Below are 13,517 nucleotides of genomic sequence, written 5' to 3'. Positions count from 1 at the left end.
ATAAAAGATCTCAGCTGAGCACATACAGATCTTTGCTTCTAACATAAATTATTTTGTAAATAAATATCTTTCCAATCAGTCTGTTTTCTTCCATATCAAACATGTTCAAGCATATTCCATAACTGAGTTATACATATTCCACAGAATCTCACATGATTCCCGCCCCACGTCCTCCTCTATAGCCAACTTTGGTTCATTTTTGTACGCACACATAAAAACACACCTACCATATATGTCCATAACCAGGTGACTGTAACTTTAAGGGCTGTTTGTAAAACCTGATCTTAGTTCCTTATACTGTGGTCAACACAGTTTTAGCAACTACATCTGTTTACCAGAAACAAAGATCAGGACAGTTTGATGCCAAAGGCATCGCAGCAGCTCGTGTTTTGGTTTGAGGTATTCAGTTTCATCACGGTGGAGTTAATAATGACAGCTCAACCATATTCATAAAGGTGAGAGACAGTATGGATGCATGGGGGCTGCTTTCAGTGCAGCCACCAGTCCCCATCACGAAGAAAACATTGAGAGTCAGAGCTGCTCGGTAAGGAAATATTTTACTACCTGCTTACACATATGGGACACAGAACATTTATGTCTTTTATCAAAATCATGCTCATCAAAATGGCCTGTGTGTTGCATATGTTGGCTTAAGGTCATGTTATTTCACTTCCTATTCCCCTATGGCAACATAGGAGAATAAGAAGAACTAGATGTACTTTGGTGCCTCTTTGAACGCCACACTGCATGTTTCCCTCACCCTCTATAAGTGTGCATCCTTTTTTTGTGTAAGCGTGTGTGGTGCAACAGATAGAGATAGGGAGCCAGAGAGAGGGCCATCTGCCACCCAGTGAGGGCTCAGAGGGTCAGTGACCCCACACTGCTGAGTGTCTGAGTCAGATAATCCCGTGACCCTGAGTATTTCTCACTGACAGGAAGAGGACAGAAGTCAGTGATGAAGCCAAGGGTCCGTCATAAGTCGGCCCTGCCGCCATGTACCCGCTGCTCGGTCATCTCTCTGAGGTGACGAGTCAGCCGGATTTCCTGTGAATTTAGATTGTGTGTGAGCTTCCAGAAACTCGGTGGGACTTGTGTCTATTCCTCTCTGTGTGCAGTTCATCTCCATATGGCGTGGTGTTATATGAAGAGGACATAACAGAACTCAATGCACGGCCGCTTCGTGTTTTGCATTTCTTGTTGAAAAGCAGCGAGTCCCTTCCTCGTTTTGTAAAGATTTTTGTGATTCCTGATTTGGTGTTCATGGCTGGTTGGCTTCTACAAAAACAACCCTGTTCATTTAAATGTCAAGTTCCATTTAATAGTATGTTTTGCCCTTCGACCCCTTTGTTCAGTGTGGTTTATTTTATCAATTCACCACACTCTGTCTGTCTCTGCATTTCCATATATGCACTTGAACAGACCTGCATGTAACTAACATACATACTGTTCTGTACACACACTTCCTACGTACAGACACAAAGATATTCACGGTCTGATAGTCCATTTAATATGACCACAGACTATCACAACAGCCTGTCTCTCAGCTTCGGAGACCCAGTAGCAGGAAGCAGAGTCACTGTGAGCTCTCTCACTTACAAAACCAACCCGAATGTGTGTGTGTGTGTGTGTCTGTACAAAGTGCATGACGCCTCAGTCTCTATCTGGCAAAGAGCAGAACAGGAAGCAGCGAGGTGGGGCTCGGTCTGTGCTGTTCTCTCTTCCTCTCCTCCGCCTCGTTCACTCGCTCCGGATTTAGACTGGCTTTTGATTCCTGGCGGGAAGGACATCCTGGATTTTGAGGAGGCAGGAATAGCACTCAGTGTTGCCTGAGTGGCGCTGCTGTCAGTGCTGAGTTTGTGTGATAGTGTGTGTGTGTGTGAGTGTGAGTGTGGGCAGGGGACAGAGGGGAGGGAGGGGGCCTGGAGCAAAGCCAGAGGCCAAACATGGCCAGCGAGGACGCACTGGAGGACTGGTCAGGGGATCAACCCATTGATTCCCCGGTACACACCGAGCAAAGTGACACGGAGCCTTCGGTAGGCAACTCTTGTCACTGCAGGCCTCAACATGGCCGCCTTCTCATCGCTTTCCTTCCAACCATTGTTACATCCCTTCTCTTTTCTGTCAGCTTCCTCGTTCACTTCCTGTAAAAACATCTATCTGACAGTGAATCACTTGTGAGTTTTCATTCCTTTCTGCTGCTGTGATTTCGCCCCGCTGTGTGAGCTGTCTTACACTTCGCTCCAGAGGTTCTTTGTTGTAAAACACCAGGGATTAAGTTGTATTGTGTTGAACAGGAGTGCGTCACAGCACAAACTCTCCCTTCCTGTCGTTCATGGTGTGCTACTGCCTTTTCTTTCTCTTCTGCTGTGGCTGTGACCCCTGCTGTTGCTTGCACTGAGAACTTCTCAGGACCACCACATCAAGGAGATTGTATATAAATGTTTGTTCATATCTGTGTGCTTGTCAGTGATGTCGGTGACTCAGTCTGTTTACATCTTTACAAAGTTAAGATGGCAGATGTTGTTCCTCTTATAGACCAAACTGACATAAAACATACATCTGCAGTGTTATTTATCTTTATTATCTTGTTGCACTACTAGTTTGTGAAACATTTTCATTTATGTTGCTTCAGAGTTGTGCAATGACCCTAACGTTGCATTATCACAGTTAAAATCCTGCAAGCACTCGGCCATGTGGTTTGGTTGGCTGCTTGGATCGTGCCAGACTGTTGTACTGTATTGTGTTGCAGATGGATTATGGTTTTAATGATGCAGGGCTGTAGCCCCAGCCTGCATGTAGCTGGATGGACACAGAGACCTAAGAAGTTGTAATCAGATCTGCTAAGCTGGATAGCTGGCTGCATGGTGCAGTGAAAGGCCCTGAGCACCCCGTCATTATACTCTGGCAGAGGGGAGGGGACAGTCCTCTGTGTCCCAATGTGTGTGTGTGTGTGTGTGTGTGTGTGTGATTTGATGAGATCTAATGTCATAACATTAAATTAATGCATCTCTAGGCTTTAAAGGCCTTTTTAGTAGGTTTATGAAGAATATTTGGAATTGTCTAACAAAAACATGAACAATTGTTAAATGCAACATACTGCATATTACTTTTGTAAAGCTCAGTTTGTTCAGATTGTTGTCAGAGATGTGTTGACTTGCCTCCAGTATTTTTAGGCCTTAAGTATGGTGTTGTTGTGGGGATTGAAAAGGTGTTCACCTAATCTTGTCTTGTGTGTAGTTTATGCACTGATATCAGGACATTCTCATGGCCAAGAGCTATTTTGGCAATCATTTTTTGGAGTTTGTATTATTTTTTCAATTAAGGAATCAATTCATGTTTAATACACATGAAAATTGGATTTTACAAACCAAAATTTGAATTGTCCTCAATTTTCGTAAGGTGATATAAACTATAATAAGACTGTGGTTACTGTGCACAAGAGCATAAAATGGTTTTTGGTCATATTTGTGGAAACTGTGTCTAAGCCTCGAGCCTCCCCCAGCAGGCGGTTTACTGACATTTAAGGGCCAGCATTGCTGGAAGATGGACTGTTAACTTCTGTGGTTAGCATCTCACAGCCCTGTATAGCCTTAGAGCGTTCATACAAGACATGTTGCCCCACTTTTTCAACCAGCCCACACAGTCTTGGTCATGTACCATAATGTCCTTTCACAACATTTAACATCTGGCAGGACCCATTGTGCTGTTAAGTTTTTTATTCCACTCATCAAGTGGAAGCTAGCAAACTAGCAAGCTAGCTCTCCTTAACACTGGTTCCCACTAGACATTTGTTTTCGTTCATGTTACAGCAACACCTGCTGAGTCAGCAGCAGCTCCTGCCCACTCAGTGCTGTGTTTGTCCCACATTATACAAAGTTGGAGGGGGTCTAGCTAGCATTGGCTGTCTCTGTTTTATGATGACCAGACTGTCAAAACTCACAGCAGCAAGTAGCCCTGTAACCTCAGTAATATGTAAAGTAATTCAAACAAACTGCAGAGTAACTAACATAACTCCGGAGCACTGCAATCACAGATGGGGTAACGGCTAAGTTATATTTCATTACTATTTTTCATCATTGTCAATCAGTTGGAACCAAAAATTGACGTCCTCTGGAGAACACTAATAAAGGGAGCACTATCACTATAGAAAAATGAATAAAACTTACATTTCTTCTTTTTGGTAATTACAGATTTGACCAAATGAGTACACAAGTCAAACAAACATCAAGGATATATACTGATTTCTGAAAAGAAAATCATTTGAATTTCAGTCCAATATACAATCTGCAATGAAAACACTGTAGTTGAACCATTCGTTTTTACATATTCCATAATCAGTACTTTATTTGTGTTTTCTCTTCACTTTCTATTAATGGAATCATTTTCTGAGTTATATTTGTTACTTTAAACTGCAGGTGATCTTCAACAGCAGAAATCACAACTTTTGGAGAAGCGGAGACACAAAATCTAGATGAAGTTAGTTCAAACTGAGCTGCTCCTTGACAGAGAGGTGTTTTGGGAAAAAAATGGCAAACACTGCATGCAAATGTTTGCATGTCTCTGCATATCCATGCTACATTTTTATACATGTACACAGTTCGTGTGTATGTTTACTTGTGACTCTGACCCATCCAGAAGCAGGCGAGACCCTGATTGATTTTAGTCTGTATTAATGCTGTTCTAATCTGCTGCAATCTGGTTAGTGTTGATCAGTAGGAGAGCTGATGTGAGCACTCAGCTGTCTACGCACTTAAGAGCTGCCTCTGCTTCGATGCAGGTCTCAGTCTAAGCATGGCAGGTTTCACATGTTGAGGTTTTCTTTTCCTTCCTTCCCGCAGTGCTTCACTTAGTCAGAACGGTGCAGGGTGACTATTTCCAGCTTGGTCTGTTGTAACCTCAGCTCAACACGTCTCAGATAGAGATGTCAACCTTTGAATTTGTTTCTCTTTCAGTCAAAATTGAATAATTTCCACATGCAGTATGCTAAATGTAGTTTGCTTTTCCTTTTTTTAAATGTGTACTATATTCTTTCAAAATATCTCCTTCGATTCACTTTTATATTCTGCCAACACCTCATTCTCCTTTTGTGCCTTCTCTTTAATCATCTCACCCTCCTCCTTCTCTCCTTCCTCAGAGTGATCCAGGTGGGCTGTCAGTGCTCGAGCTGCTCGGTCTGGACCAGAACTCCGACTTCTCAGACTCCAGTGTGCAGCAGCGCCTGGACGAGCAACGTGAGAGGATCCGCAGGGAGATCCGCAAGGAGCTGAAGATCAAGGAGGGTGCAGAGAATCTACGCAGGGCCACCACTGACAAGAAGAACGCACAGCAGGTGGAGACACAGCTTCGTAGTTCCAAGCGTAAGCTGGAGTACCTCCACTCTCAGCTGCAGGAGTTGGACGCACACATTGTGGTCAAGGGCCACGATGACAACAAAGGTACAGTATCTGCCATTGAGACGTGGTTCTGTGCCTCTGTGGGATATGCCAGTTGTTCTTCTTAATGCACTTACAACATAGTTAAAAAACTTTTGTCATTACATACATGTTTCCAGTATTAGGTTATCTATTTATAGTTTATTCTAAAAAATGAGTTTTGCCTGTTTTATCTTATCACATGCTATACATCAGTGATGACTGTTTCCAAAGTATATATATATAATATAAAATGTTTTTAGTTGACTTTCTACCTTGTAGGCAGAAGTTGGTTTCAGTTCACTGGAGAACATGCAGGCTGAAAACCTGCTTTAGAAAATTCATCCTTCCAAGTGAACCTATAGGCACACTAACTTATTTATGACTTGCTTTTATGAGCAGGGACTGTCTTGAAACTCTTTACTGATGTGTTCATTCTTGTATGCACATCTCCATCTGAGACTTTATTCAACTTAAACAAGAGTAACAGCACCATGCTAGCAGCTCTGTGAGACTGTACTGACACACACTGGTGTTTTGAGCTGAATGCTAACAACAGCATGCTAACATGCGCACAGTGATGATGCTAACATGCTGATATTTAGTAGGTATAATGTTTACCATTTTCACCATCTTAGTTTAGCGTGTTAGCATGCTAACATTTGTACATTAGCCCTGAACACAAAGTACAGCTGAGGCTGATGGCATTGTCATTAGTATTGCAAGTATTTGAATATACCCCAATGTATTGGACTAATTGAACAAATTTTGACCTGATGATGCTGGATGAAAAGTCAGGGGATCACCAAAGTTGTTACAATTCATCCTCCAGGGAACATAAATGTCTGTACCAAATTTCATGGAAATCCATCTTGTTGTTGAGACATGTCATGCAAAACCACAAATGCCAATGTAGTTGTTGAGATATTTCAGTCTGGATCAAAGTAGTGGACCGACCAACAAACGAAGGATGGTTAAAAATTGGATGAAATGTTCACTGTGATGGGTTACATATCTCAAGCAAGTGGCATAAAGTCAAACCATTGGCTTCCTTAAAGGCAGGAAATCAATCTTAACACCTATTGTATGCTTTGGCAGTAGACAAGAATAGTAGTTAATGGGCTAAAACATGTAAAATCCCTGGTTTGGTCTTTAACTTCGTGCTGCCAGATGTCAACGATGACATTGAATCAGCTCATTGAAACATTACTTTTGGGATACTGAGTAACCTGACTTCTTACCATCCAACCACTTTTCTTGCCTAGATGACCCCAAGTCTCCGGGGTCACTCAATCGGCCGTCTCCCAATCAGCACCGGATAGCAGCTTTGGAGCGACAGTTAAACATTGAGCTGAAGGTCAAACAGGGGGCAGAGAACATGATTCCCATCTATGCCAATGGATCTACCAAGGTATTTAACTGAAACTCTGATTTACTCCATTCACTTCACTATGCATTGCAGATTCTGTACTGAAATTTATTTCACTTTTTTTGGTTGAAAAGAGAGGCAACGTTACACCATATATTTGCAGATATTCTAAACAGGTTTTCTTCAGTCTGTGTTCCTTTAAACTCTCTTCCTGATCTCCTCTTATTTTTATGTCCTTCCACAGGACAAGAAGCTTCTCCAGACGGCTCAGCAGATGCTGCAGGACAGCAAGACCAAGATCGACATCATCCGCATGCAGATCCGAAAGGCCATGCAGGCCACAGAGCAGTCTGAGGACCACCAATGTACTGTTCATCATGATTTTATTTTTTATCCCCACTCATCTTTCAATTCCTTTTCATCCCACCTATCAGTCTGTCGACTTATATACACTGCATATTTTATGATGCGGGTGGTAATGGATCAATTCTTGCTTCAGAACTTCACAGTGTACAGTCTTCCAGTTGAACACACACACACATACACACACATTGTCCATTACAGCCCTCTCACTCTCTCAGGTTAGAGCCTTATTGATGTTCCTGCATCCCCTTGATGTTGCCCAACAACTAAAAGCCATGCCTCATTTAGCAGAGGTTAGAGAAGAGGCAGGACAGATGCGGGGAGCCAGGAAGTGAGTGAGAATGAAAGGACTGAGTCAGAGATGACGACAGAGTGAAGTGGACGGAAGGAAGGAGTCAGAGATGAAAGAGAGAATAAGCAGGGAAGAAAAAACAAAGCTCAGAGCCACTGAAAGAGCAACAGTGATCCTGGCAAGGACAAAAAACTGACTGATTAAGGCACATTCATGTCTCTAATGGGAGTCTGTTTTCTCCCCGTTTGCCTTTATTTTCCTCCACATGCTCCTTTAGCTATTATGTGCTTTAAAGCAGCTATAATCAAATTTTTAATTTTAGAAATGGATTGTATGAATACTTGTATATTAAGGTGTCGGTTGTACAGAGCATTTTAGCATCTTTCAGCAGTTTAGTTCACTCTCACTGCTCTCACCCATGTCATTTGCAGCTGTTTGAGTTTCTTTAAGCTAACTCTGGTACAATATGTTACAAATGCTAACCTAAAATAAACAAATAAACAAAAAAGTTCTAATAAAAACCCACTGTACACTTCACACATTGTACGCTATCTTCTGAGCTAAAAGGAGAGTGAATATTGAACTTGGTATTATCAGGTGGCTAAAAAACATGGCTACAAATAGAGGCTAATGTTGCTGGATGTGTAAACAGGAAACTGATTGCTAACACGTTCTTTCTATCAACTCAACATATGTTAATATGTCAGTGTCGTGCTCACAGCTTATTTTCGTTATCCCCAAGTGGCCGTAAAATCAGTTATTGCAGGTTTAAGAGTAAATATTTGAGCTAGTAGCACTTCCCCTGGTATTCTCCTGCACAGGACTCTCACACACACACTCATGTAAAAAAGAGTTTATTTGTATTCTACCCAGTAAATTTTCCTCTCAACAAAAAAACATGTAATAAACACTTGACAGTTAAAATGAAATCTCTTACTGTGCCACACAGTCACATATATTTAACTTATGTCTTCTCTGCATGTTGCTGTGCACCCCTGTTGTTCATATGTTGTTTTACTAAACCTGACACTGTGTCTTAGGTAAGCCAGACATGTGTGGGGTGGAGCTGCGTGTGGAGGAGCTGTGGCATCACTACCGCGTGGAGCACGCCATGGCTGAGGGCGCCAAGAACATGCTGCGACTGCTGGGTGCAGGAAAGGTCCAAGACAAAAAGGCCATAGCTGAGGTGAGAGAACAGAGAGGAGATGACTTGGATTAAAACATCATCACCTGTTCCAGTGTAGTACCAGCTGTGCTCTGATAAATGCTTGTAAAATGTTATGCGTGATTGAAGTACATAAATTACATACTTTCTTTCATCAATTTCTAATGTTATATTATTTACATTTTGATAATGATACCATAAGCTGCTGGCTTTAGCTTTATATTTATTCAGACATGAAAATGATAAATCTCTTCTAACTCTTAGCAAGAAAGCAAATAATTATATTTCCAAACACGTACAACTTCCTTTAAGTTATCAATTTAGAAGCCATCAATTCTTGGTGTGTAAGTAAAAAAACATATATGTTTTTCATTATTTTTCCCCATTGTTCCCACTTTAACAATCTATTTATATGTTAAAGTGTGTATATACTTACATACCACACATCGTTCATTTTTTCTGGATTATTCTGGATTATATTTTTATTGTCACTGTTAGTATTGGTTCTGCAACAACATACCACCAAGATAAATACATTTTATATGGAAGAATAAATAAAAAACGCTCAGGAGAAATACTATCTATAATGATCTTCTGTCTCCACTTGGCTGTTTGGGGATGAGACTGGTGCAAAGAAGCTTGTGAACTCTGACAGTCCTGTGAAATGTTGCACTCTGTGATCTGCAGGCACAGTGTGGTCTGAGCGAGTCATCCCAACGTCTGGACCTGCTCAAATGCTCTCTGGAGCAGAGGCTGCTGGAGCTCCCCGAGGATCATCCCAAGGTCTGCCTCATCAAAGAGGAGCTGGTGTTGGCATCCTCCTCAGCTTTCAGTTCCCGCCACAGCACACCCTACGTCCATAACCAGTACAGCACTCTGAGCAAACCGTCGCCACTCACAGGTAGACATAGAAGACACAGTCTCTGTTTTGATCACAGTCGTTTTATTACCTAGAATATTGAATTAAATTAGATATTTGGTTTTGATTTCTAGCTTGTTTTATCTTTTCAAAGGGGACAATTTTCAAGCACTGATCTTTATAAATCAAGTTAATTTTAAATAATTATTTTTTTGTCTCTCTCCAGGTACTCTTGAGGTGCGTCTTCTGGGCTGTGTGGGCCTACTGGAGGTTGTCCCAGGGCGAAACAGAGGGACCCCGATGGTTCTACCCTCTTACTCTACAGGAGACGGACGCTCCTCCTTCAAATTGAGTGGCCTCTACAGCCGCAGCACCAGCAGCATGAGCCTTAAGATCCCCGGCAAGAACGATGAGCTCTCCTGTAAGTGCTTCCCTTCTTATTTTGAACAGAAGTTTTATTCACCTAACATGAACCATTAAGCATAAAGAAGCACATTCCTGATATTAAGTTGAACCCTTTTGGACAATTCAGATCTCAACTGTCTATAGGATTTTTAAAAATCCCTGTTTCCTCTCCCTCATCCATCTCTCTTTCATGGTAAAATTGATAACAGTGCGTTTACTGGAAAAAGCAATGCCTCTGTGTTTGTGTGTATAACAGCGGAAGTGAGTGCGGTGCTGAAGCTGGAGAACACGGTGATGGGTCAGACAGTTTGGAGAACAGTTGGAGAGCAGGCCTGGGACCAGAGCTTCACTGTGGAGCTGGAGAGAGTAAGACACAGCACACTCAGCATGTTACATTATGTTTTGCAAAGGAGCTGCTGATTATGCACCATAGGCCCTGCAAATGTGTAAAAATATGGGAAATGGCTGAAGTTGTGACCTTAAGATTTCAGTCCGGGTTGATTTAGCAACACCTGTGGTTACTTTTGGTAGCAGCGAGTGCAGTTTAATACTACAGTTCCCAGAATCCTGGGGGCAGCCAACACTCTTTGAGAAGTTACTTTATCAGAAATACAACAGAGGAGCTTTAATAAAGAAATCAGTCAATAAGTGGCCTTTTTCCATCATGTTATGAGCGATCTAATGTCATGCTTCACACAGAGCATGTACGTTTCCGGCTCGTTCTTGTTCCGTTAGTTCCTGCAATATTTAAAACCGATCCACTGTCAAAAAATGCAGAAAATAACCTTTGTCTTATCTTGTAGACTATTTATTGATGAACGATCACTGTCAGCGCTAACCAGTAACAAATGCATTGTGTTTCCTGTGACTGCTTCACAATACAATCCACCATGTGTTTTGTCAGTTTAATGTGAAGCAGCAGCAGTAGTGTTTACTTTGCATTAGCAGTAACTTAATACAGCTCTGATGCAGCTATATGAGGGTGAACAGTAAGGCTGATATCAGTGAAATAAAATACACACAGTGACAGGCAGTTTGAATCCCACGCAGAAATGGCGGACCCCGTCACTAACAATCAGAAACTACTGTAAACCTCTCTATACCCACAGTATATAGAGAAGTAATTACAGGATGTAAATACATTGAATGACCAATGCTGAAAAACTGCAGAATAAACAGTATAAAAATGAGGGTTGATTTCATGAGGATTATAACTTTTAACTCTGTGCTGCTTGAGTTGCAAATGGTTATTGACTAAATTCATATTTTTTTAAGGTAAAAAGGTAAAGTAAAGTAAAAACTGACAATAATACGCCCTCGATATACAGTAGCTATAACAACAAGAGGGTCTTCTAGCTTAGAGTCGGTGTCTGGAACTGTAATCCTGAAACCAAATTGCAAACTTAGAGTTTTAAAATCTAGAAAAATAGTGACCAGAGATCAATCATTCTTCATATTTACATCCTTTGTGTGTTTTTTTTTTTATGATTAGTCCAGGGAGATGGAGATAGCGGTGTACTGGAGAGATTACCGCTCCCTGTGCGCTCTGAAGTACCTGAAGCTGGAAGAGTTCCTGGACAACCAAAGACACCGAGTCCAGCTGGAACTGGAGCCACAGGGGCTGCTGCTGGCTGAGGTACAGGACACACACACACATACACACACACACACACACACACACAGAGACAAGTCATATAACACGACCTGCATTTATCAGCCATATGAATATGGCAGGTGACATTTTTATTATATTTGTGGTAGTGTTGCTTGATAGTCATTCACAGCCTGGTGCATATAAAATCTAATAAATATCAGCCTACACAGCTGCTTGGCGTCGATATTTGTGTGCAGACAAACTGACAAACACAGATACGAAAAAGACCCAGTAGGTCTTTTTTTTATCTTAGATATACACTTACTGCAGCTGCAGTTTGTTGCTTTAACACACTGTTTTTGTTTCAGGTGACTTTCTTCAACCCAATAATAGAGAGAGGCCGAAGACTCCAGAGGCAGAAGAAAGTCTTCTCTAAACAGCACGGTATGTTCAAGTGTACGCACACAGCCTCTGAACTGAAACATGGAGGATGCCTTCACTTTTAAGAAAAAAAAACTTCACAATATAAAATGTGACTTCAGTGAAAGCCAAGAGCCCTGAGTGTCAGCAGGCCTCCTTCTGCTCTCATTCAATTCAGTTGAATTGCTGGATTTGAGAAAACCTTAGAAACTGTTGAGAGTGAATGGATTGTCTTCAAAAATGACTCAATTTTTAAATCAAATCACTTGGCTTTCACATAGATGCTCTGCTACACCATCTACTTGTTAGAAGTAGCAACACTTCAGTCGACAAAAAAATTCATAAACATGTTCATAAATGTGTGGCTGCAGTGATAGAACAGGGTTTTGTTGGTGGTTCAATACCAGCCGCCTTGTGTCCTCATGTCAACGTGTCCTTGAGTGGGACACTGTAACCCAATTTACTCCAGAAATGCCTCTGCCAAATGAATGTTCTGTAAAAAACAAAGCAAAAACACTAGTATTATATAGATGAGCTGTCCCAACCTTGAGGTCAGGCAAAAGTCATCTTTTTTTCCTCTAATCTTTGTTTGACATTCTGAGTCATTTCCAGCCTGTGAGTCTTCAATAATTGAACAACATCCTAAAAGAGGAAATTATTTTTTTCCACAGCGGTTTTACCCATTCTGAGGAGTGTTGCATCACTTTGTTTAAAGGACAAAGACAATTCTGGACAATGTCTTACCAGCAACCATTTATTCATTTATAACCTTTATTTCTTTTTCCTCAGTACAGATAGAAAAGAGACATAGTGGCAGTACCCACTGTATTATTGTTTTCCCTTTTCATTGATCCAGTTGTATTCCACTGTGTTTGTTTCAGGTAAAGCCTTCCTGCGTGCTCGTCAGATGAACGTGGACATTGCTACCTGGGTCCGCCTGCTGAGGAACGCCATCCCCAGTGGAGGCAACACACCTGCTTACACACCCAGTTTCTCAAGCAACACACTCACACACAGCCCCGGGTATGTAACCAGTGTGCCTGAAGCAAAATTATTTTTTAAATCATAACAATTGGTCCTGAAAAGTCTCCTCTAAAGCACTGAGAACAGCATTGAACCACAGTAACACGTTTGCTCAAGTTTGGTGCCAAAAGTGATTGATTTCTAATTTTTCTTATATTAGCCATTTAATTTCATTTAATTTGTGTATGTGTGTGTGTGTGTGTGTGTGTGCATGTTCATTCGTTGCAGAGAAATCTCAGTGGAAAAGCTGAATCTGGACGGCGACACTCCCACCAAAGCTGAGATCAGGAGAGATGTGGTGGATGCACCGACTCCGGTGAGTGAGTGAGAGAGAGAGAGGGCCAAAGAGGAAGGGAACCAGACAGAGGATTTTCAGACAGGGGAACGACGGGCATCTTTACACTATCATGTTACTATTTTGCTCACTTCTACCTGCAGCCTTTGGCTTGGAAACAGTGCTCCAGTCATAGGCCGCTGCACTGTGTGCTGCAGTGAAATCTAATATGGGCATAGCAGGGGCCGGAGAAAGGAGAGGATGAATAATTAGAGAAATGGAGAACTGCAAACTCAGGGAGACAGCTTTAATGAGACTAAATTGGATGGAGGGGAGCTTTAA

General features: G+C 41.7%; 1 protein-coding gene across 4 annotated transcripts in view; it reads left to right on the top strand.

Annotated features, from left to right (window-relative positions):
• Positions 1–13,517, top strand: part of pkn1b (protein kinase N1b) — a 34,400-nt gene that overhangs the window by 14,308 nt on the left and 6,575 nt on the right. For 2 of the 4 annotated variants that reach the window (XM_067616116.1, XM_067616117.1), the window contains 11 exons: positions 5,135–5,435; positions 6,677–6,822; positions 7,025–7,145; positions 8,476–8,621; positions 9,288–9,501; positions 9,686–9,880; positions 10,121–10,230; positions 11,357–11,500; positions 11,827–11,902; positions 12,760–12,901; positions 13,130–13,217. In XM_067616116.1, the coding sequence (XP_067472217.1) occupies positions 5,135–5,435; positions 6,677–6,822; positions 7,025–7,145; positions 8,476–8,621; positions 9,288–9,501; positions 9,686–9,880; positions 10,121–10,230; positions 11,357–11,500; positions 11,827–11,902; positions 12,760–12,901; positions 13,130–13,217 (1,683 nt within the window). Of the gene's footprint in view, positions 1–363; positions 545–1,662; positions 2,034–5,134; positions 5,436–6,676; positions 6,823–7,024; positions 7,146–8,475; positions 8,622–9,287; positions 9,502–9,685; positions 9,881–10,120; positions 10,231–11,356; positions 11,501–11,826; positions 11,903–12,759; positions 12,902–13,129; positions 13,218–13,517 lie in introns of those variants that run through there. The other 2 variants (XM_067616115.1, XM_067616114.1) reach the window with 2 other exon arrangements.

Source organism: Thunnus thynnus, chromosome 17 (genome assembly GCF_963924715.1).
Source record: "Thunnus thynnus chromosome 17, fThuThy2.1, whole genome shotgun sequence".
Classification (NCBI taxonomy): domain Eukaryota; kingdom Metazoa; phylum Chordata; class Actinopteri; order Scombriformes; family Scombridae; genus Thunnus; species Thunnus thynnus.
Note: the sequence above shows the minus strand (reverse complement) of the source record. Positions and strands in the feature narration are given on the sequence as shown.